At 31.7% G+C, this 24,771-nt stretch overlaps 1 protein-coding gene across 4 annotated transcripts in view; it reads right to left on the bottom strand.

Moving 5' to 3' along the window:
- Positions 1 to 23,734, bottom strand: part of LOC127714609 (leucine-rich repeat-containing protein 74A-like) — a 31,425-nt gene extending 7,691 nt beyond the window's left edge. The window contains exons 1-9 of one of the 4 annotated variants that reach the window (XM_052220678.1): positions 23,605 to 23,734; positions 11,559 to 11,840; positions 10,046 to 10,230; positions 8,143 to 8,172; positions 4,765 to 4,872; positions 4,010 to 4,103; positions 1,906 to 1,955; positions 1,066 to 1,144; positions 371 to 456 (exon numbers count right to left, since the gene is read on the bottom strand). In XM_052220678.1, coding sequence (XP_052076638.1) covers positions 371 to 456; positions 1,066 to 1,144; positions 1,906 to 1,955; positions 4,010 to 4,103; positions 4,765 to 4,872; positions 8,143 to 8,172; positions 10,046 to 10,230; positions 11,559 to 11,840; positions 23,605 to 23,668 — 978 coding nt within the window. In that variant the 5' untranslated portion in view covers positions 23,669 to 23,734. Of the gene's footprint in view, positions 1 to 370; positions 457 to 1,065; positions 1,145 to 1,905; positions 1,956 to 4,009; positions 4,104 to 4,764; positions 4,873 to 8,142; positions 8,173 to 10,045; positions 10,231 to 11,558; positions 11,841 to 18,460; positions 18,558 to 23,604 lie in introns of those variants that run through there. The other 3 variants (XM_052220676.1, XM_052220679.1, XM_052220677.1) reach the window with 3 other exon arrangements.
- Between the last annotated feature and the right edge of the window lie 1,037 nt (positions 23,735 to 24,771).

The following is a 24,771-nucleotide window of genomic DNA, read 5'->3' as shown; positions in this document are numbered from 1 at the left end:
AGAGACATCTCTTTTTAAACACTGTATGTTGAACCACTCATTTTTTGCCAAAAAAACAATATTTCAATTGTTGCTCAACAAATCATACCATTTTTATAGGACAGACAACACATGTTTACCTTTAAATATATATCAAACACATTAACGAAATATGTTTAACTTTTGATGAACAAATCTTACCATTTTATGAAAGACCATTGACTTAATTAAGGCGACAATTGTTTACCTATGTGAAATTATCGGAAATCGATTAGGAAGAGACAAATCAATGTAACAAACAAAAACTGAACGAAGCGCATGAGCTCCAACAGTAGCAAGACCAGCTACGTCGACAGGGAAATGGTATCCTATGGCATAAATAAGTATTTACCTCTAAACCTCTCGCTATACCGATGGCACCATTACCACGAAGGTGATTCCAACTAAGGTCAAGGGTAGTGATCATTTCGTTTTCCTCTAAAATTTAAAGAACGAGTAATTACATTGAGAGAATATTTGGAAATAAATGTATGTCAATGAGCTCATAAAATGTTTTGTTTTATTCATTGGTTTAGCAAATGTATCAAATAAACAAACATAATATATTTTTCTAAACTAGCTTTAAGTCAAACAAAAAGTTTTAGATAGCTTTAAGTTAAAAAGTAAATAAACGTATGAACAAAAATACCAAACTTGAAGCTAAGTTCAAAAAGGGGGAAGTCCAGAAAACATTAAAAAAAAATAAATTCAGATTATATCAACTTAAAATTGCTAAATGTAAAGCATTCATGATCATTGCAATACTCATTTCATCTGCATCATATTTTGATATTTTTACTGTTACGGTATGTATGAATCCTGAACTTTCAAGTAATCAAGATTTTCAAATATGGCTTTTTAAACTATATGTTATAAAATTATGAAAAGAAAAGTAGGGCTTAGTGGGCAAAATTTTTAATGGCACTACATGGATAAAACCAGAGGATTCCGAATATCTGACAAAAATTCAAAAACACGAGAAGCGAACATCCTTAAGCTGTCTTTATGTCGTTCGTTAACATTTAGAAAAGCAAAAATAAAACTTACTCAAAGCATTCCCAATCAAAATGCCACTATCTCCTAGCTTATTCTTTGACAAATCCAAATTACTTATGCTTTCATTATGCTGAAAAAAAGAAAATCATTACTCTACTTCTTCTTTTAATTATTTACACACAAATTTGCATATTACCTTGTATAGCATATGTGGTCGAGTGGTAAAGGTCACGCTGGACATAGTACAGGTGAAGTTGACACGATGTAACAGATGCATGGGCCCTCATTATCCCGCTCAGGAAAGAATAACATTTTCGACCGCAAATTTGAATAAATTGCTTTGTTGGGCTAAATTTCAGACGGAGTATGTCAATTAGTTGGTATTAGTTCTGAATAAGCCTACATTATCTATTCGATAGAACATCTCTGTCGTAGAGTTTTAACATTTAAACATACAATTATAGAGAGAATGTGAGAGGGCGATTTGTTTTAGATTTTTGTTACAATATGCCATCGAATGATGATGAAACATCGGTATTTTGTGTGTTGTAAACTTAATGTATATAATCATAATTATGACGCAGGTAGCAGCATACATAGAAAGTATGATATCTTTAAGGATTGTATTTTCTTACTTCTCTCTTCTTACCATCAAAAGATTCATGTTTTTTTTTATTTTTTGGCTTACCTTACATTATAAACATGATATAAGTAATACCTCAAAATATCTTGGATATTGCTTCCCTTTATCACGACAAGCGTAATGTTCTGTTTGTGTGATGCACATGCATTTTTGATTTCAAAAAAGGATATTAGTTGAACTAAAAATTGTGTGCAAACGGTGTAAAACATGTTCTAAAATTTTAAATCAATTAACATAAAAAGAAATACCTCGATAATCATTGCCACGTGTGGAGCATCTTTGTCGTCAAAATGATTATCTACAATGTAAGAAATGTTTTGTGTTGCAAAAATCCGGTAAATATTTAAAATAAAATGAAATCCCTATATGCATGTACCTGTTTTCTATATTGGTGTGGTATACACATGTTAAGGGAAACTCTAATTCGTGTATGATATATACCTAAATTGTCTTTTACATATATATACTCCATCTCAATTATTATGACCACTTTTTTTATATATTCGATATTTTTATTTCTTTCTAACCTGTCACAAAAGTTAAGATAATCCAAAAGATTGGATTTTACAATTATATAGCGTTGTCACACACAATGTTTGTGGTCGACTTTTTCTGGTCTATTTCCTCAGTTCGATATTTTACACTTGGAAGATACAGCATCAAATTCATTTAAATGCCAATAAACACTCTAATCGAATAAAAAGTAAAATAAATAAAAAATAGAGAACCCCAAGGAAAATTCAAAACGGAAAGTCCTTTATCAAATGGCAAAATCAAAAGCACAAACACATCAAACGAAAGGAAAACATCTGTCATATACCTGACTTTGTACTAGCATTTCCTCGTGTAGAAAATGGTTCATTAAATGCATAATAACGCAAGCATTAATGAATTGCAATTTATTTAACTTAAAAATTATTCTTTAAAAATCTAGATGTGTATTTAGGGCAAACACAGAAATTGAAATATTCATTTTTAAAAGCTTTTTTTTTCTTTTTTCTCTAGAGTTACGATTCTTACACCATAGGTGTTAGATTTTATAAGATTCGATTGAAATAGACACGAATGCACTAGTACTAGTATAAATAATGGTATACTCAAGAAGAGGTATAGTTCGTTGGTCGAGGTAATCTACGCTGAGAGAGGTTAATGCCACCCTTGTAAATGGTAAGAAACAGAGGCCAAAGATATCAAAGGGATACTCAAACTCAGGAATCTGATGTTCAGTAGTTGTCGTTTGTTGATGTGGTTCATAAGTGTTTCTCAATTCTTGTTTTTTATATAGATTAGACCGTTGGTTTTCCCGTTTGAATGGCTTTACACTAGTAATTTTGGGGCCCTTTATAGCTTGCTGTTCGATGTGAGCCAAGGCTCCGTGTTGAAGACCGTACTTTGACCTATAATGGTTTACTTTTATAAATTTTGACTTGGATGGAGAGTTGTCTCATTGGCACTCATACCACATCTTCTTATATCTATCATATAAGTTGGGAACAAAACGACGATGTCATGGCAAATACAAAAACGACTAGAAGACAAAAAGTACACAAAACACAACATAGAAATAAAAAGACTGAGCAAGGATAATTTACGATAAAGTGTTAATGTTTAGAAAGGAATTATTATCAAATTTAATATGATAAACAGAATGTATAAATTTATCTGCAATGTTCTTGCAAACTAGTTCTGTATACCATTTGTGGTGGATCAATTCGTTGCTATGTTTTAAGCAAAGATTTATTCACTGATCATGATTCATGAAAACGAAATTTTGCTTTCCAATTTTCTAACTCCTGACTGGTGCCACATGTGGAACGGGATCTGCTTACCTTTCCTAAGCACCTGAGATCCGTGGGCTTCGTTTTGCTCAGTCTTCTGTTTTCTTTTTTTTTTGTGTTATGTTGTCTGTCAATTTCGTTTTTTACCATATCATTGTCAGTTTGTCTTCAACTTTTTTATGTCTATATTTAGACATTATCGGAACTGTATTTAATGTTAATCTGCCTTGTTTCCCTTTTTTATATTAATTTTACCAAATGTAAACAAACGATTTCAGTTTGTTTTGATCTTACAATTATAAGTTTACAATAAAAAGTAATATTTAGTTTTAATCATTAAGATAGCGTTTCTTTTCGTATTGGGCAAATAACATATTTATTTTATCATTAAAAATAAAACATAGTTGTCCTTTGTAGCAACTATACTTGTATATTCAAGAGTCCATTGAGGTGCTTTTATTAAATTGTTCTATACTTGTTTCTTTAATTGAAAAATTTGTATGATTTAATATTGCGGAAAATATTATCTTCGTTTATCCCCTCCTTTTGAATATCAAGTTTTACGTATACGTACCGCTAATATCTAATTTTCGTAATGTATTACTTTTGCTGAGGAATTCTGCCAGGGTTCTTATTGGTGCACCACTTAATCCACATCGTCTTAATGTCTGGAGAAAAAACAAATCATTTACAATTTAGAATTCATCATCATTCCCTGCGTTACAATAATATGTGCTCCCAATTACCTTCTGTGTTTCCAAATTAAATTTTTTTTTTTTTTTTTTTTTTTTTTTTTTTTGCAAAGGAAAGCGACTCTTATGTGTGACAAACTCTACCTTTACCTAGTTAAAAAAAAAGCATGATTTGATATACGTAGATGCTACGAATTTTCAAAGCGTAATCAACCTCGTTGCAATCCTATTTCACCATAAATTTGTAATACACTTTCAAAGTCAACATTTTCATCAGATCCCAAACAAAACATCATTTCTTTTTCTTTTTCTTTTTTTTTTTTTTCTCACTAAAAGAAGTTTGCCCCCACCTCACATTTCATTCCTCTCCTACTGTTAATATTTGTATTGCTATGCTAAAGCGTTATGTAACATAGAACGAAATAGTCTCTCTGTTACACAGTATCACATATAAAATCATTCATTGCTTGCAAGAATTTGGGCGAGTATAGCAATAAATGTAGTATGGCGGAGATCAAAAGGTAGGTAACACTGAAACGTGTTTTAAATGCAACTCCCTTAAAAACCGACGTCATGTGCTCTGAAATAAAAATTGCGTTCGATGAACCAGGCTTAGATTTAACATATAATAACTTACCAATGTAGATATTGTTTTATTTGTCCTGAGTATTTCGGAGATGTATTGGATATCCCTAGATGTCAAACTGTTACCAGAAAAGTTTATCTCCATTAAATCTACATCGTTCTAAAAACAGAGATGGAATATCTGAATATCAACCTATATAGCATATAACAAAAATATCATTTTGCATACTTAAAATTATGTATACAATCTTGAAAGAAACACCTATTTAAACGAGAATAAATCTAAACATGTTGGACTTGGTGCTTTTAATATATTGTAATTGTTCAAAAAAAATCATTTTTACAAACGATTTACTCGGTGAAATTAAAGGATTTTGCATAATAGCCAATGACTTCCAATTGTACTTTGAATTTTCTTAAACTTCGTAATGGATCTTGGTTTCCAATTGATTTTCATTCAAGCGCCAATGAGAGGTTTTATGTAGACGAATGGTGCGTCTTGCGTAAAAAGTTTTAGGCCTGTTATCTTTGATGAGGTTCTTTTATCAGTTATAGGTATATCATGGTATACAACATTGCCCTACTGTAAATATTTTTAGTCATGTTCTTGCAAGGCCTCGGTGGCTGAGTGGTCTAGGCAGTTTAACTACACTATTACTAGCCTGTCAAAACTGTGATTGTGAGTTCGAATCCCGCATGTGGCAGGTGTGTTCGACTCCAATCTTAATTGTTAAGATTCTCAGTTTTCCTACCAAATGTGTACCTTATCTTCCTCCACCAATAAAAACTGGTACATGTAGCCACGAAAAAGCCAATAGGGTTGAAAGTGGCGTTTAAACCAAAATATCAATCAATCAAATCCCAAACCATCTTATTACCTTTAATATTTTTGAATAATAATTGGTTACAAGATACATAGTAGTATAAAATCCAGCCATGGAAGGACAAAACCATGGATTCTGTTGATAATTACAATGTTAAGACTGATTAGAATTGGGAAAAGGGCACAAAAAGTGGGTATATGAGATTCTGGATAGGGTTTACAGAACAGCAAATAATGGGCCAAGAGTACAGAAATTATATGAATATAAAATGGGCAAGAAAAATACAGAATAGAGAAAATATGGTGCTAGAACATGAAGAATAGAGAAAAATGGGCAAAACAAAAGAAGAATAGAGAAAAATGGCCTAAAAAATAAAGAAGAGAATAGAAATCAAATCAAATCAAATGAAGACCCCCTCCCCTTTCCCCCATCCAGATACTTATAAACATGTTTTAAAACTTTTTGATATCTTTGAAAAAGGTAAACGTGTCTCATATCACAAGAGTTCATAAATTTCTCTAATCACAAAACACAGACCGTACATATTACTTTTAAAAACCTCTAAACAAAAACCGAATATTAAACATCAAAATCCCCTAATCGTAAAATTATTTACATCACAATATATAATAGGAAACGTTTTAATACCCACATAATTCTGAATTAATAAATAATCAAATCTCGATATGAAATAATGGTATGTGTTGATTTGTTTTAATTACGGACATTTTATATTTGATATAGCCCAGTGTCCAGTTAAGTTGCATCAAATTCATTCTTGTACTTTTTTATCTTGTATCATAAAAATACGAAGATGTAGTATAATTGCCAATGAGACCACTCTCCACTAGAGACCAAATGAAATAGTAATTAACAACTATATAGGTTACTGTACGGCCTTCAACAACGAGCAAAACCCATACAACATAGTCATCTATAAAAGACCCCAAAATGACAAATGTAAAACAATTCCAACGAGAATACTAATGGTCTGATTTATATAAAACAAAAACAATGAACGAAATACAAATATGATAAAAAGCAACAAACGACAACCACTGAAGTACAGGCTCCTGACTTAGGACAGGCACATACAGAATGTGGCGATATTTTTTATTGCCATTTTGTTAGCGTCACTAGTGGAAGCTGGAACTGCCAACCCACATCCTGGATAACTGAGTTCACTATAATCAACATTGAAAAGAAATTTTTTGAAAAAAAAAAGGTAATGATCATAGAAATTATTATAACAACGTGTCCTGGTGTAAAGGAGTGATTTGAACAATTAAAGGTAACTTTATAGCATTGAAAAGAAACTTTTTGAAAGAAAAAATGTAATCATGAAAAAATTATTGAAACAACGTGTCCTGGTGTAAAGGGGTGATTTGAACTATTACAGGTAACACTATCACTAACTGTTATAGGTTAGATTTCGGTCAGTGTTGCGAAATCGTGGCTTATATGAATAGTCAAGATGTCCTACTTAGATTAATTCAAAATAGGTGTTAAAAAAGATTGAGTACAAGTTAATCTCTTCAAGATTTATTAAAATCTAATAATCCCCGTACTTATTCTTCTTAAGTAGTTAAAAGTTTATAACTAACACCCTGTTTTTGGATTTAATATTATTCATAATCACTGTTCGTAATTGAAATTGACCTTTTTTTTTGAATAAAAAAGAAAATAAAAACTATTACAGTAACTAATAAGTGGGCCATTTAAACGTATTACAAAATTTGTCCGTGTTAAGATATACTGAGTCTCTATAAAAACGCAATGAACATGGCTTTATTGTATTTCTTCAACTAATGTGCTTTGATTTCACATTGGCACCCCCTTATATCTTTGACCAGTTTTTAATTCTAAAACTACAGGGTATCGGGAATATGATGCGCCATACATGTATGTGTATTCCGAAAAGAGGTATGATAAATTTTCCGGAACTTTTTTTTTTTTTTTTTTTTCCTTTCCGATTTTTTTTCTTTTTTTATGATATCAAAATCCTAAGTTTTAAACTATATCGATATTATCAAATAATAAACTAATAAGAAAATTAGTACTAAGCATTGCTGTTGCTATAAGATACGAATTTACCTTAAAATGATTTTTCAAATTTTTGCATCAAAGGTTATTTGAAACAAAAAATGTATATGAAAAATAAAAATCATTTAAAAATCTTGTCAATTTTGAAAATATATTTGATTATCAATTGAAAATCAAAGATGTCCGCGTTATTCCGTCTTTTTTCCGAAGATATGATTACGCATTTCTATTTTTTTCAGTATTAATAAATCGTAATAAACAATAAAATGTAAGAATATTCCCCGCGCCAGTGTACTTCTACAATGTGTATTAATTTATAAGTCTGTAAATCCGAAATTAATAATAGAATTGTTATGAAATTAAGATTTGGATTACAGAAGTGCGAATATTACTTAAGTATATATAAATATACAGTACAAACAAATTGTAAAATTTAATCAGAGAACAATAGCAAAAATACGAGGATCTAATATGATGAATAAGGACTATTAATAGGAAAAAAAGCATGCAAATACCACCACCTGAAGAAACGAAATAAATAAGGGAAATTTTCTAGCAAATACCTCTCCATCCAGACATATTTCGTTTTCCAACTGAAGTGAAAAATAAGTGATTTTAATTTCTATATTTGAAAAATGCGATATGATAAAGAAATTTCTATATGAAGGTTGCACCAATATTCGTTTTATATCAAACTCCATAATATGTTAATGAGGATTTTTCAATACCGAAATTTTTCGTGTTTAAATGATTGAACAATTTTATATCTTTTTTTATACTGTTTGAATTCCGACAATTGAATAAAAAACTTAAAGTTTATCGTTTTAGCTCACCTGGCCCAAAGGGCCCAGTGAGCTTTTCCCATCACTTAGCGTCCGTCGTCCGTCGTCGTCGTCGTCGTTAACTTTTTACATTTTGAACATCTTTTAGACAACCACTGAATGGAATGAAACCAAACATGACATGAATGTTCCTTATGAGGTGCTGACCAAGTGTTGTTACTTTGTAGCCGATCCATCATCCAAGATGGCCGCCAGCGGGGGACTTAGTTTAACATAGGACCCTATGGGAAATACATACAAATGTCTTCTTTTAAAGAACCAGTGAATGGAATGAAACCAAACATGGCATGAATGTTCCTTATGAAGTGCTGACCAAGTGTTGTTACTTTGCAGTCGGTCCATCATCCAAAATGGCCGCCAGCGGGGGACTTAGTTTAACATAGGACCCTATAGGAAATACATACAAATGTCTTCTTTTAGAGAACCACTGAATGGAATGAAACCAAACATGGCATGAATATTCCTTATGAGGTGCTGACCAATGTTGTTACTTTGCAGTTGGTTCATTATCCAAAATGGCCGCCAGCAGGGGACTTAGTTTAACATAGGATCCCATGGGAAATAAATACAAATGTCTTCTTTTAGAGAACCGCTGAATGGAAGGGAACCAAACATGGCATGAATGTTCCTTATGAGGTGTTGATCAAGTGTTGTTACTTTGCAGTCAATCCATCGTCCAAGATGGCCGCCAGCAGGGGACTTAGTTTAACATAGGACCCTATGGGAAATACATACAAATGTCTTCTTTTAGAGAACCACTGAATGGAATGGAACCAATCATGGCATGAATGTTCCTTATGAGGTGTTGACCAAGTGTTGTTTCTTTGCAGCCGATCCATCATCCAAGATGGCCGCCAGCGGGGGACTTAGTTTAACATAGGATCCTATGGGAAATACATACAAATGTCTTCTTTTAGAGTACCACTGAACGGAATGAAACCAAACATGGCATGAATGTTCCTTATGAGGTGCTGACCAAGTGCTGCTACTTTGTTGCCGATTTACTGTTCAAGATGGCCACCAGGATATTTTATTAAATAACGGGACCAATATTAAACCAAATTTGGCCTCAATCATTATTTGGGTACCGTTATGATTTTTATCTATCTTTACATGATTTCTAAATCCAAAGTATAGTCAGGTGAGCGACACAGGCTCTTGAGGGCCTCTAGTTTCTATAATGATAGTGTATGAATTCCGACAATTGAAATAAAAAATATCTGTATTCTATATATACTGAAACTATTTTTTATGTATTGAAATTATTTCCGACAATTAAAAAAAAGTTAATCTTTAATTTTTTCTGTATTGAATTTTTTTAGATTCCGACTATAAAACGCCGGTACATGACTGTTCAGTATCTTGTACACATCTGTTTGGGTAAAACAAACAATGAACAGAAAGTTATTATTTCGTGTAACATTATTACTTTTTTTTTAACAAATTCCTATTGCTTCCGTTTTTTTTTTGTAAATGCATTACCAATAAGAAATAATTAAAAACAAATAAAAACAAAACACACAAATAATAATTATAGAATGCCATTGTCCTTGTTCGAATTGTATCCAAGACTTGTATAAATCTATCTAATGTAATAAAAAAGATATACTTAAAAAGCACTTACTATCATCACAATGTATAAAGCTCTCAGTTCTTTCGATGAAAGATTCAAGTCGGTGATATCTATCAATCCAGTACCAAATTGGTTCATAACTTTCCTTGATGGTATAATTCCCAATTGTCGACATTTTTGTTTGTATGTGTTCTTGTGTTGCTCTGCGGCACTGCTATATCTCACTGGTATCATTTCTGAGAGAGAGAAATCAACACAAAACTTTATAAATGGCATGCGTCCGAAAAGCTTTTCTAGATTTACCTTCATCAGGAACGCTCAAAACCGAATATTTGAATGCCAAAAAGAGAAACAGTCGATATAAAAGTAGGAATAACATTAACGGTACCAGTTTTACTGCGCCTGGTGCGCTTTTCGACAATACATGTCTTTCGATGATACTCAAGGCTGAATTATTTGAAGAACCAAATGGATGAAATTTGAAAAAATGGCAGGACAGGAGTTTTGAGTAAAAAAAAGGCAGGATGAGCAACTTGGCAAAAAGAAAAGGCAGGATGACAATTTATGTAAAAAAGTCAGGATAAACAAATAAAAAAAAGGCAGGACCGAATATAGTGAAACATAAAAAGGCAGGACAGAGATTACAACTTAAAAAAAATGCAGGACAAAATTTTTCATTCATTTTCAATAGATTTTAATTCACGACTTATATTTTTAAATCTATCTTATTCTTGACAAACAAACACATGATACATACTTGGCACTTGATTTCTGAATAATAATTGTAGGTCAATTGCCAGAGAAAACAAATTATATATCAAACATTTGAAAGCCTAACACCAATGAAGAGGACTAAAAGGGACACCCGGTCAACATTAACACAACTATGCTGAAATAACATAACCTGGAAACAACCATGTAAATTATATCATTGATATCATACTAGCGAAATGGTGCATGTTACATGACGTTTGGAGATTATGAGAAGAAAAATTGGCTCTATTTCTATGAAATCTGGCATTCTTCAACACCTTAAGGTGGTACATAACACTTTAGGGAGATAACTCTGTAAAATTAAGCTGAACGTTTTAATCACGTTCTATTTTTAAGGAAATATTAAGCCTCTCAAAGATCAAAATTAGTGTTTGTCAAACTGCTATATATCCAATGAAATTTTTCCGATAAAGTGTGTGGTTCAAGTTTTTTTTAAATTTTTCTTTTTTTGTCACGGGTCAAAGTAAATATATTGTCAACATTTTATGAAAATTAAACGAGCCAAATTAATTTTAGTCAATGTGTTTGGTACCACCTTAATAAGGAATTCGTAATATTCGAATTATGAAAATTGCCATTTGAACTATTTGATTTAACGCAACTGTACAGCAAACGACTGCAACATTTATATGACTTGTATAAATATATTAACTTTTTTGACAAGAAATTGTGCTCTTTTCTCCTTGTATGGTGTGTGATATCATGGTACCCTCATGCAGTGGACAGAAGTGGTGAAAAGTACGCGTTGATATTTTCAATTGTATTTTCAAACGCGGTGCAGCTGAATTACCTTCGTCACTGTCCCATTCATATTCTTCATCAAAATTTAATTCTGCAGGTGTCTGCGCTATTCGAGATTTGTTTCTCTTCAGTAGTCTTGAAGGTGGTTTAAACGATACTCTAGAAAGGTTCCGAGAGGCTGTCCTTGATGCGACATCTTGATGTCTCTGTTCATCTCTCCTCCGAATGTCTGCTTCGTTCGTCAGATTTGTGCCAAGCCTTGAAAATGTTACAGTTGACGGCAGTTCTACGTCTGTTGCCATGTCATCAGCTTCCCCTAATTCTGGTGGAACTATGAATATGAAAATAGCATACAGAACAGATTATTTGACTGACATAAAAGAGGCGTGGAAAACGAATACAAGTAATTATGGGGTTATAGGCCAATTACATCGTAGATACAACGCAGCAACCAAATTATACACAAATATTGATGGTTGATCATTGGTTGAACAAATTGGACTTTAATCCATGGAGGGAGATGGATATAAGAAAAAAAATAAGAACGTTTTCGACGATTGTATGTGCTTTCTATGCAAATTTTCACCTATTTTAGTTTAGTATTATTTCAGAAAATAAAAGTGATACTGCAATATTTTTTTCTATTTTCACTTATAGTTTAACGAGCCCGAGTTGTATGCAAAATTACACCAAAATATGTTACATAGGCTATATTTACTGTACCTTGGCTATAATTTCTCATCTCATGAAAACTACCCTCTTTTTCAAGTGAAAGCATCTTCATTCGAGTTGACACACTTTGCTAGTTATTTTATATATTGTTGATTTGTTATCACTCAGATAATACATTAAAAACTTTGCCGCTGGACGTTTAAGCAAATAAACAACCTGTTACCTCGAATTATAATTTGCTAAACTGTTCCTTTATGGGTTTATATAATACTTACGACATCGTTGAATAACAATATCATTTAATCTATTTGTATTAAAGTAAGTCATTTTAAATTATGTACTAGTACTGTATATATTAAAGCTAAACAGTCATAGTATTTAAACACTTAATTTGTTTTCCTTGCCGATTTTATGAAAAAAAAAATTCCCCTACAGCCATCAATTAAATTTTTTTTCAATGTTTAACATATGTTCAAAGAACGTCAGTGGCGGATATCCAAGGCCGTCAGACGTCAGAGCAATTAGTCTCGGATTCCAATAACAGATATCCAACGGTACCAACATTATTGTGTGTATGGGATGAAATAATACGAACATATTGTAATGTAACTTTTAGGTTGTTAAATAATTGCGAGAACAAATCCGTGATGGGGTAACACGGGTGTGCTCATTCCAAAATCTGCTCTGTTTGTAAATTTTTCCGACTTCTCCCTTTTTTTGCTTCTTTTTTCCCAGGTCCCAACCTTTTTTACCCGTATATCCCACATCCCCACTTATTAATCACACCTTTTTTACCCCCACATCCCACATAACAACTTGTTTTACCCCCTATATTACACATCACACCTTTTAAACCTCCGTTATCCCACATCATAAATTTTTACCCCCTGTTTCCTAAATCAACCTCCTTTTTTACTCCCTTTATCCCACATCACAACTTATTTTACCCCCTATATTACACATCACACCTTTTAAACCTCCGTTATCCCACATCATAACTTTTTATCCCTTCTTCCGTAATCAACCTTTTTTACTCCCTTTATCCCACATCACACCTTGTTTTACCCCTATATTCTATATCCCAAAAGCATGCCAACCCCCTCATCCGTAGTTATGCTCTCTGTGCGAAAAAGAATCGTGGAAACAGCTCTCAAATTTCCATGGGAGACATTCTGCAGGGGGAAATCATATTCCTTTTTAACATACCCTCCTTTTCTAGTGGAAGTTAGAAATTGTCTTCACCCCAGTCCTCCCCTTTCCAGAAACAATACCTATTAGAGTATATCATTATTATTGTATTCTTGTCCTCAATATCTATAAATGTCTGCAGCTGAACTTAGAACTAAAATCAAATTTGTCTTCGTATGATTTATAAAATTGAGAATGGAAATGGGGAATATGTCAAAGAGACAACAACCCGACCAATGAGCAGAAAACAGCCGAAGGCCACCAATGGGTCTTCAACGCAGCGAGAAAATCCCGCACCCGGAGGTGGTTCTCAGCTGGCCCCTAAATAAAATTGTGTACTGGTTCAGTGAAAATGGACGTCACACTAAACTCCAAAACATATAAAGGAACTAAAATTAAAAAAACATACAAAACTAACAAAGGCCAGAGGCTCCTGACTTGGGACAGGCGCAAAAATGCGGCGGGGTTAAACATGTTTTGTGAGATCTCAACCCTCCCCTATAACTCTAGCCAATGTATGATTTGTTGACTTTATATTGATAAAATAACAACATCTTTAGATTACATTTTTATCCAAAATAAGTCTTGTTTGAATTAGGTATTAAGAAGACTACAACAAAAACACAGTTTTTAAACTGATAATATTGTTTTTGTCAGGAATTTTACGATTTATTTCCCTTACAGCCATGTTATAAATAAAATGTTTATTTAAAATGTTTTCAAAGAAAATCAAGGACATATATATTTCTAACGGCACCAAATTAATTGGTGTGTTATTTTGGAATATATAATATAAACGGATATTTAAATGTTCTTTTAAATTGAAGCAAGTCTATTATCCGGAGATAGGAGTTAAATATGTCATATTAACCGAATGTCATAATGAGTAGAAGCTATCTGAGGTTACCGAATGATGACCTTTAGTTGTTTGCATTACATCCATGTCGTTTGGACTCTTTTGAATAGTTGTCTCATTGCCAATCACCAAACGGCGAAGCTCGTGTGGATGTACGGAATCGGCCGAAGTTGCGACGAATGTGGTATTCCAATAAACTTGACATATTTTCTTTCAGATCAAAATGATTTGAAAAATTGTTCCTTCTTTCTCATTATGTTTTAAGTTTTTAAACTATAGATTTCCATTTGCAGAAAGTTTTGTTAACAGTCTGACCAAGGCCTGCCTAACTAACCACTTGCATTGGTATAAGTAGATAGTGACTGATGGCTTTATTCGGACAGTTTTTTTTTCTTAATATGCAGAACAAGATTGTAGTCTTGTTGAACGATCTGGTCTCTTTATACACCGAAATGGTAACAAAAGCACTAAAGGTTCAAACTTTTTAAAATTATTCTAACATGAACCATATGAATGTGTGAACTAATAAAAAAAGAAAAATGGAGTACATATGCATCTTTTTATCTTTTTCTTGGTTAACACCTTTTTCTGCATACTTTTCTCGTTATAATTCAATTTGATTGATCTTAAATGCCTTTGGGTCAACCTAACCGAGTCCGAAACCGCGACACCATTCCCACCCCGGACTCGAGGCGACCATGAATATTAAACTGGTACTTGTTGTGTTCGATTACCTATATACTAACAAAAGTTATTAGGAGGAATGCTCTTAATTTGGACACAACAAGGTATGTTGCAGAATTACCTGAATAATCAAGTATTAACATATTCTACTTGGGAGGCTACTGACCGTAAAAGGGCACATCAATTATTAGAGAAACTGAAGATATGAATGCAAGATTTCATCAAAATTTTTAATTTTGTCCAAAATAAAAGTTGATAAGTATTAAAAAACAAAAACATATAAAATAAATAGATAAATATATGAAAATACATGAAATATTTGCCACCCGATATTATGCAATCACTAATCAATAAAATATGAAATAAATGTTAAAAATTCAACAAGATCTGAAATTCGTTATTGAGGGTCTGGGTGGGGTTAACATAATAGAGAATAATGGCCAAAAGGTGCAGATTAAAGGGCCAAAAAATAAAGAATAGAGAAAAATAGGCCAAAAATATAAAAAATAAAGAAGAATGGGTTCCTGAAATATACAAAGAATAGAAGAATCATGTGCCAAAAAGATAAAGAAAAGAGGAAACATTTGTCTTAAAAATTGAAGAATAAAGACACGAAGAACCCCTTTCTAGACCCTCATTAATGAGCATAAAACACACATATATACATCTTCCTATATCTATATATTAGTTTAAAAATATTCAATACTTACGGTACAGACCGGGTGAAAATAAATATGTATCAGTAACGAAGATCGACCCTTAAATCCCGAGAATCGTAAGTATGTGCTGACCTGTATCGTATATATAATCTATTTTTTGTCAACTTCCCACTTTCTCAGGTCAAATTCATTAACCCAGAAAGTTTCCTGTATCGTAAATGTAATATTTTTTTCAACTTCCCACTTTTTCCGGTCAAATTAATTAACTTATAAAGTTTACCTTATCAATTGAATTTTTATATTACTTAAAAACCATGACATTTATATAGCCAGCTTTCGTGATATAAAGCTGTTCTATTCATAAAAAAACAGCGATCAATTTATAATGAAGTAAAAAATAAATAGATCACATTTTCCAAATGACTTTAAACAATTGACTTTTGTTGAAAGGGAAGCAAGTGGGGGTATATCTGTATAACAGAAAAATCGATTTCGAGTGCAACCTTTGCTTATATATTATAACCACGACGTAATAATAATAAGAACTTGTGTTCTTTGTAAAACGTGTAAATAATGTAAGTGCCCGTATGTAAATCTTGAACAAATTGTTGCATGAAAAAAGAAGCAACCCGTGTGTTTGGTGGATGGATGGAGAGACGGTGAAGGGTGGTTTGTCAAAAAACTGGTAACATACAATACTTATTAATAGACTGGATGAAAAGAGAGAAAACAAGCATTCTTTCTTATAGGTTTTAGATTACATTCATGAAAACAGCCATACTCCTTTATTTCATTTACTGGTTTTCGTTTGCTTTTCGGGAATAAAAGGATCACTTCCTGGTACCTAGATGATTTTCACCATTAAACGTTTAAAGGTTTAATATTTATATTTCCTCATAATTGCATTGCAATTTATTTGTCTTCTTTTTAATTTTTATTTACGAAACATGCCTAATTTTTATATTTAAGACTAGAAGGTTTTGTACTGTTTTCCCAATAATTACAGTGTTTAGTATAAAAATTCACTAATGTCCTAAAATAACACCTGTTCGTTTTTATTATGTTTTCTTCTCTGTTTTTGGGGGGTAGATTCAATGAATATATATGTATACATTCGAGGAAGACATCGTAATTTCATACAAAATCTTTTAAATCTAAGCTTTCAAATTTAATTAATTCAAATGGTAGTTTTCTCGTGACTGATTAGATTTGGCGTAAAAATTCAATGCTATAGAATCGGAAACTTATGAATAATGATTTATTCACAGTATCTTCATATTACAAGATTTTATAAAATTATTTTAATTTTTAGTGGATCGAATGCATATATTCATTACAAGCAAGTATAGGCGTGCATGTGATCGTGTTTTAATGTAGTAATTCTATATTACTGTGCAGTTATATATATATAATACTTTGTTTGTATTTCATATCATCTCAGATGTGTTTACTTTAACAGTTAATCTTGATTTGATTATGGTAATTGAAATTATAAACTGAATTTAAAAAATTAAATAAAACTTAAAAGTTAAAAAGGTGTTCCAATTCTTATCAAGAGTACTTTTAAGTAATTGCATCCTATAAACGTGCCGGATCGGAAATATAAAAGTGTTTACATATTTTTAACAAGTGCTTTTTAATCGAATAATTTGTTAAATATTGTCAAGATGTAATATTTTTCATTAGAATCCTATTTTGAAATTTTAATGAATGTGCTTTCCCATATCACAATTAAAATTTTCATTTTTGTACCAGTACCGGCAATCCCTGTGGAAGTAATAAATTCAATCTCCGGTCTTATTAAAAGAAAGACTTTAAAATTCTGAATTTTCTGCTTTCCCGCTAAAACACAGAATGAACACTCAGTGTCACTGAGTCGGCAATAAAGACTTTTAGTGCTCGGTTAGGGTGACAAGTCTTTCCGGGGGTCGTTGTTCTACATGTATAAGGCCTAAATTTGTATGTTGGTGCAGTTCAAATTATTCCTATCGTGTTATTGTCCTAGATGCATACGCATGCAGTAATTGCAACTGAACGTCAACCAACTACCATTCTATTAGTTACATTAATAGAGCTCTCATGATACATATATGTAACTCATCTGCGTGCATATTGATTTAAGGATACATGTATTTTGGAAAATGACCCCATTTTGATCAAATATGTAAACAACTTTACAAAATTGGTTTGTACAATTTCCTCAAAACTGATTTATTTTTGTTGAGATTAAATTTTGCTATTTTTTTGGCAAAACTTATTAAGGAGGTCATAGTTTCGGGTTCTCTTTTTGTTACCTCATTTTTAATGTCTTTAATGTTCAAATCTTCGCGAGAGGATATCTAAACGATATCATCTGAACCCCGAAATTAGCTAAATTGGTCACTCGCAATAACTTCACATTTCACATTATTCTATCCAATATCTGGCTTTAAGGTTTAATTCATGTCATTATCTACAAATTTGTAGTAAGGTTTTGATAACTTTATTGAATTTTTATGTTATGTACATGTATCGTCTACATTTTTTCCAAAATTTCAGTGCCAAAAAGAATGTTTTTAAGAGGAACAGATCTCTATCTGTCTTTTATTCATTTTAAATGCCGTGACTTACTTCTTTTTTACGGATAAGTTGCAGATTACAAGTTGCAATATTCTTCCAAAATTCGAACGGACATTATATTTTACAATTGTTTCTGTTACCTAATTATCGGATTAATTACGTACGTTGTAGAATAATTAACCCCCTTGTAAAGAATTAACCCAAAAATTACCAAATGTTAAATCGTTTCTACTTTGCGTACCCGGATTTCAATACACCATTACCGTAACAAACTATTTAAATTGTAATAAAAACGTTGAATTGTCAAATAAAAATACATAAAATGTACTGTACCTCCGATAACATGCGGCTACATCCAAAGTTTAAAAGTTATTTATGTGTTCGTCATAACACGGTTTGTTTTATGGCTAGTAATTTCACGCATTAAGTTTAAAATTAATTCTATACTACTTAAGAAATACAAGGGTTTTATTCTTAAGATTTATTTTCGTGTATGTATTAAATTGTTATTCATAGGGGCACAGGTTCACCGTCAACAACTAAAGTTTTACCAATTAACGTTTATTGTGATCCCGTGTTTCAGACAGATTTTGTTGTTGATGTTTTAACAGCTGTCTACGAGTTTAATACTTATTTAACATTTCAATACATAATAAAGCATGTTTTCGGTGGTGATCTGTTAATCTTATCTAGTCTTTGTATTCAGACAATTTGTACAACTACACGAAAGTGTCATGGGCCTTGTGATGGACTTTTGGACTATCACAGAACCATACTATGATATGTCTTAGATTTTAAATCAAAGCTGTCCTTACATAGTTATAATGATTACGGTTTAATGACTATCCACGTGATCTTAGCTAAGTTTTATTTACGTTCTAAAGGCACATTAGCTGTCAAATTCATGCTCATCGAATAGACACAGATTCTCAAATTTGATTCATAACATACTAACACTCATATACAAAATACAAAAACTCCAAATGGAACAATTAAAAATGCATGGATTCGTTATCATGTATCAGCACTTCGTGTGTATTTTAGACTAGTCGATCGAGATGACCTCCGAGGAATGCCGATGGTCTATGACCCAATATAAATATAAATACACAGAAAAGCACGTGCACTCGTAGAAGATGACGATTTGTGTAAGTCTGCTTGATTTCATATCATAGATTAAATAATTAAGTAATTCATCGTTTTCACCTGAATAAAAAGGTTTTTCATCGGCCCCCATTCGTCCACTTTTCAATGTTGACTTTATTGTAATATTTAGTTACTGCCCATGTTTGGCACGGTGTCTTCCTCGAATGACAACATTTTATATGTGACCTATTCCTTGAACGCCAACAAAAATATTTCAGTAGATGTTTATATAAAACAATAGGTGTTTTTATAACTATTTAAATGTTTTTATAAGAATTTAACTGTTAAAATAATTAGTGAACTTGATAAAATTGCAACATTTTATCACTTTTTGATAAGAAAAAATAGTATATTTTGGGGTTAAAATTATTATGAATTTAAAGAAAATTAAAACATTTTTATTACTTTTTAAAAAAAAAAGATATTTTGGGATGGAAAATCTTTATTAACATAAGACTTATTAGAAATATTAAAGAAATTTTAGTTAAATACAATTATTTCAAACTGAAAAACGGATATTAGTCTAGAGATTTGGTGGAGAACGTCTGGTTTCAAGCTCTCCAAGACTTGGAGGATGCAGATACCTAAATCAACACCGCAAGATTTACTGACTACGTGACCGAGTAGTGGGTAGAAGGCAACCGTCATCTGTGGAACCATTACAACACTGTAGGACCAAGAACAACCAACAACTTAGAGGGGTGGCACTCAAAGATCAAGAAAATCGTCCAGACTCCACACCCAAATATCTACAAGTTGATCGAGCTGTTACAACGCCAGGAAGCTGCTTCCAGATGTCAAATGCTGCAGTACGCCGCCGGTGGTAAACGAATCAACAGAAAGATAAATGCAGAGAAATTGAGACCAGACTCGGTAACCTGAAACAGCAAAACGCCAACAGAGAGATGACAGCTGTACAGTTTGCAGACTCAGCATCGTATCTTTTACACTTGTAATAGACTGTTAAATGTGAAAAGTCCTTGTATAAACTATTCAACAACTGTTATCAGATCAAATATGTAGTGCTTTTTGTCAATCTGCTAAATGTTTGCTTATGTTATATGTATTGTTTTCTGTGTGCTCTGTGTACAAATAAATAATTTATTATTCAAAATTGATTTTTTTTCTTCTTTTTATGCTATGAAAAAAGTATGAAAATATCATCCACAACTCTACAAAGTTTCAAGAAAATCCATAAAATAGGGTAACAAGAATTCTGATGAGTTGCGAACATAACAAACACCTAAACAATGTATTATGAATCACACAATAAAAAGGGTGTAATATTATAACCAAGAAAAATATCCTGAACAACTGAACAAAATAAAACATAGTAATCTAACACGAGATACAAAGTTTCAAGAAATTCCATCAAGTAAAATGGGTGGATATTACAGCATACACAACTATAGAAATATTGAAAAAAACATCAATGTCCAAAGAGTCTATTGTAGAATTTGTGAAACTGGAATTCCTGACAAAATGCACATGTTGACTTTGTGATGCAACACTTTTCAAAGTTTCATTTTAAGAGAATCCATATTTGTTCAAGCAGTAACAGCAAAAAATGATTTTCAACAACTTGACAAACATGGACTAGATTTAGCTACCTGTAATTTACCTATCTGTTTAATTAGTATGATTGTTTTGATAAGCATGCACTTTAGTTGTGATAACTACTTACACCTATTCCTCGAACGCCAACATAATTTTACAGGTAAATTGTCGGTAGATCAAAGGATGTTGGCATTCAAGGAATAAACCGTTTGGCACATGCGTAACCCATGTTCAATTTAGGGTCAAATTGAAGGTTGCATGAATACGGATTCAAATGATGAAGTAGAATTAATGACTTGCAAGCCGATAATGCATCATCGATGTTTTTTAGCTTTTTTAAAAAAAATGAAGCAAACTCACTGCTTGTACTGAAATGTTATTTCAAAATCCATCTTTTATAAAGGATTACGGGGGAAATCATATTACATATTTTTTTGTATAAATCGTAGCTCATCGCCATTAAAAGACATTTAAAAGTTTTCCTTCTTCTACAATGAACTAATGCATTTAATTTTCTTAAATATAAATACTATGAATATTGTAATAATAATGATAATAATTTGTATAAAGAAATATAACGATAAAAAAACAAAGAAGAGCAAAATAAATAAAAAGTTTTTCCAGACATCATCTTAATATAATTACATTACATGTATGTTTTACAAGAATCCGTTAGTTTGATTGGCTTACAACAATCGCGCGTCATTCAAAAATTAACCTTCATATCAAAATAAAATGTTACATTCGTGATGACAGGTGCTTCCACAAAAAAGTGCACAGGTAAATTAAAGAAAAACCTATTAAAATCTTCCGCGCTTCATACAAAATGTGTTTCGGTCAACACTTTTACACCCCAATAAAATTACAAAAAAGAAGCATTCATTTCTTAAATGAATATAATTTATGATAACATCTTTTCGTTGCAGTTAATCATAACAACATTAAATTTTATTTACATTATCTTGAACCGTAACATCAATTCAGATAGACGGATTTTACGAAAACATTTAACGGACATACATATTTCATAAATTTCCTTTAACAAGACTAAAACTATCTAGAATAATAACACTTTAAAATTCACAAAAAGGCAGAATGTAGCAAAATAAATATAATTGTATGGGAACAATTTTGTGAGACAGAGTATCATGAAACTATCTTATAACATGACTATAGATGTCCTCACTTTACGATATATTTTTGGATTTATCCTAACTTGAGAGACTTACAAAACATCACTTAGGACCATCTAATGACATGCCTTAGTCTTAGATACCTTCGAAACCAAGGCACAATTTATAGAGACAGGTTTGACACAAGAGAACTTCCTTAGTCGAACTTTAATGCGTAACATGTCAGATAGCAGCTGGTAAATCATTTGGTCTCACGTGTAGTATACGCATAATTTTGCACGATCAGTGAAATTTTGTCAAAATCAAATGGTTGGTGCCGTTTTAATTTGTTTTTGGTAATCTTGTTCAAAGGTTAAACTGTAACCAATCGTTGACACATAATTTTTGGTACCAAGTTTTGCTAGACTAAACTCAGGATTGTTGGTCATCAACATCCGCATCGTCCTGAACATGCATGAAAGTTTTGCCACTGGTTGTTAAGCAACCAACAATCAACCAATCAACATATGCATGATATATGTTGACGTCCTTTTGCTGTCTTCCGTCAAATATCCGAAGCCTTTAACGGAACAAGCTGCAGAGTTGATTGTAAAACAAACTAATGCGGGAGCATAAAAAAAAAGAAAATAATTTATTTTTTGGAAGAAAGACTTTTGAAAGTAAATCTTCAATGGTTTGACATACGATGTATAATGATACACAATGTAACAAATGCATTCATCATGCATGCATTAATTGTTTCTATTTGTATGTATAAACAGGATCAAACAGAGGTTCCAATGGCCAAGTGACAAACTATCACATACAAAACAAGTTCATCGAGTTAAGTTTCATCGAATATTTCACGTTCGGAAGTCTCTGGGTTTACATAACCCGAATCATTCAGTCGATCACAAGGACTGACTGAGTTATTCGGGTATGGTTTTCAACATATGGTTTTTTTTCTGTTCTTTGTTTTCCAACTCTTGGTATACAATTAAATTTCAGCTTATTCAAAATGACACTTATGCCTTTTTTCTATGCGTCTTGTTAACTTCAAAAGAGGAAATTATAAATAAATGGAAAATGGGATTACTAGTATACGTTAATGATGCAGCAACCGATAACACAAGTGAAAACAAAAACATTTCTTTATTTTGAGCGGTTACAAATACCACCTACGACAAAAAAAATCCGTAGCACCTGAGATCACCCGCAGTTTTTGGCGGGGTTCATGTTGCTCAGTCTTTAGTTTTCTGTGTTGTGTTTTGTGTACTATTGCTTGTCTGTTTCTTTTTTAGCCATGGCGTTTTCAGCTTATTATCGACTTATGAGTTTGAATGTCCCTTTTGGTATCTTTCGCATCTCTTTTATTACAAATAAACTTTCTAACCATGATTTCGATTTTTCATTAAATATATTAAATGCAAAAAAATAACAGAAAAAATCCTAATAAACCATGAATTAATGATATGATATTAGTTTTTAAAAAATTGCCATAAACAGCCGAATGCATAGTTCAACTCAAATTGAATGGCTAATAACTATACGTACTTTACTAATACATGTGTATCCTCGACCTATACAAATGTACACGTATATTGAGAAGAATGGTACAAAAATTGCTATGAAATGTATATAAGTTGTTTATATAAAACTTACGAGATACATCACTATCTTCTCTTGCCATCTTCAATTCTGTGATTAGAGAAGTGTATTCCTCCATTTTTAGTAAATTATTACTTAAGAGTAAATATTTTTCAAGTGACAATCCTCATTTCTCGTTAAATCTTAAGTGATAAACACGCGCTTCGTTTACGGATTTAAATCCTCAAATATTATTGTTTCATAAAACACCGATGTACATAATTGAATAAAAAAAATGTCCAAAATAATAATTTTCCGGTTCCTAACTGAAGAAGGTACGTCAGTTTTTATTATGAGTAATATTTAATCGTGTTTTTATATCCTAATTTATAACCTATTTATTAAAGGATAATAAAATTTCGATCAGTCATTTATAATTTGTGATAATATTTATGTTATATGATTAAAATTTGTTGTTATTTCATTTGAAATCAAAATGAAACGGATCGCCGCGTATTGATTTACATAAGTAATCGATTTTACTTTTTTTTCAACTGAATTTTCACATAAAGTAGGTCCATTAAAAACAATTTAGAAATGCATATTAATGTGGACATACATTTTACGGTAAATGCTTATATTAAAATTGATGTTAAACATCGTTCTTTTGTCAATATTTATTGCTTTTAAATTATTATCTGTACTTTCATCAAACTTTCATTTATTAATGGGCTTTCCGGTCAAAATAATTCAAATGGTCTCTCTTTTTTCATTATTTCAGTCATTTAATTACTATAATCATATTTCAAAATTGATGAAAGCCAAAGTATTTGATATCTTTGAATGTGTTTACAAAGTAAATGTGTTTGCTCTAGAAGATACAAGGGGGTCTAGTACCTTTACAAAATGTATATGATCGCTAATACCTTATAATCCTTAAAACTAATAGCATCGCAAGTAGTTCTTAGTCATTTAAAAAAAAATCAGGTGCTTGAAGCATGGACTCACTTTGCCCCATTTTGTTTAATGAAATTTTCTTTCTTTTTTTAAAGTATTTCAACTGATTTCCCCTTGTTTATAGAAGAGGGACAGTTCGGATAAACTACGTTATTATAAGATTGTATGGATAAGAGCAAAGTGATGTTCTTGTGCCTTTCGTTTTATATAAATCATCGCTTCATATGTTTTTGATAATCAATGATCACCGCTACATATGTTTATTTGATTTTCAACAATCACCGC

The sequence above is a fragment of the Mytilus californianus genome, unplaced genomic scaffold, assembly GCF_021869535.1.
Source record: "Mytilus californianus isolate M0D057914Y unplaced genomic scaffold, xbMytCali1.0.p SCAF_9, whole genome shotgun sequence".
NCBI lineage: Eukaryota > Metazoa > Mollusca > Bivalvia > Mytilida > Mytilidae > Mytilus > Mytilus californianus.
The sequence above is the reverse complement of the archived record's forward strand: the minus strand, read 5'-3'. Positions and strand labels throughout refer to the sequence as shown.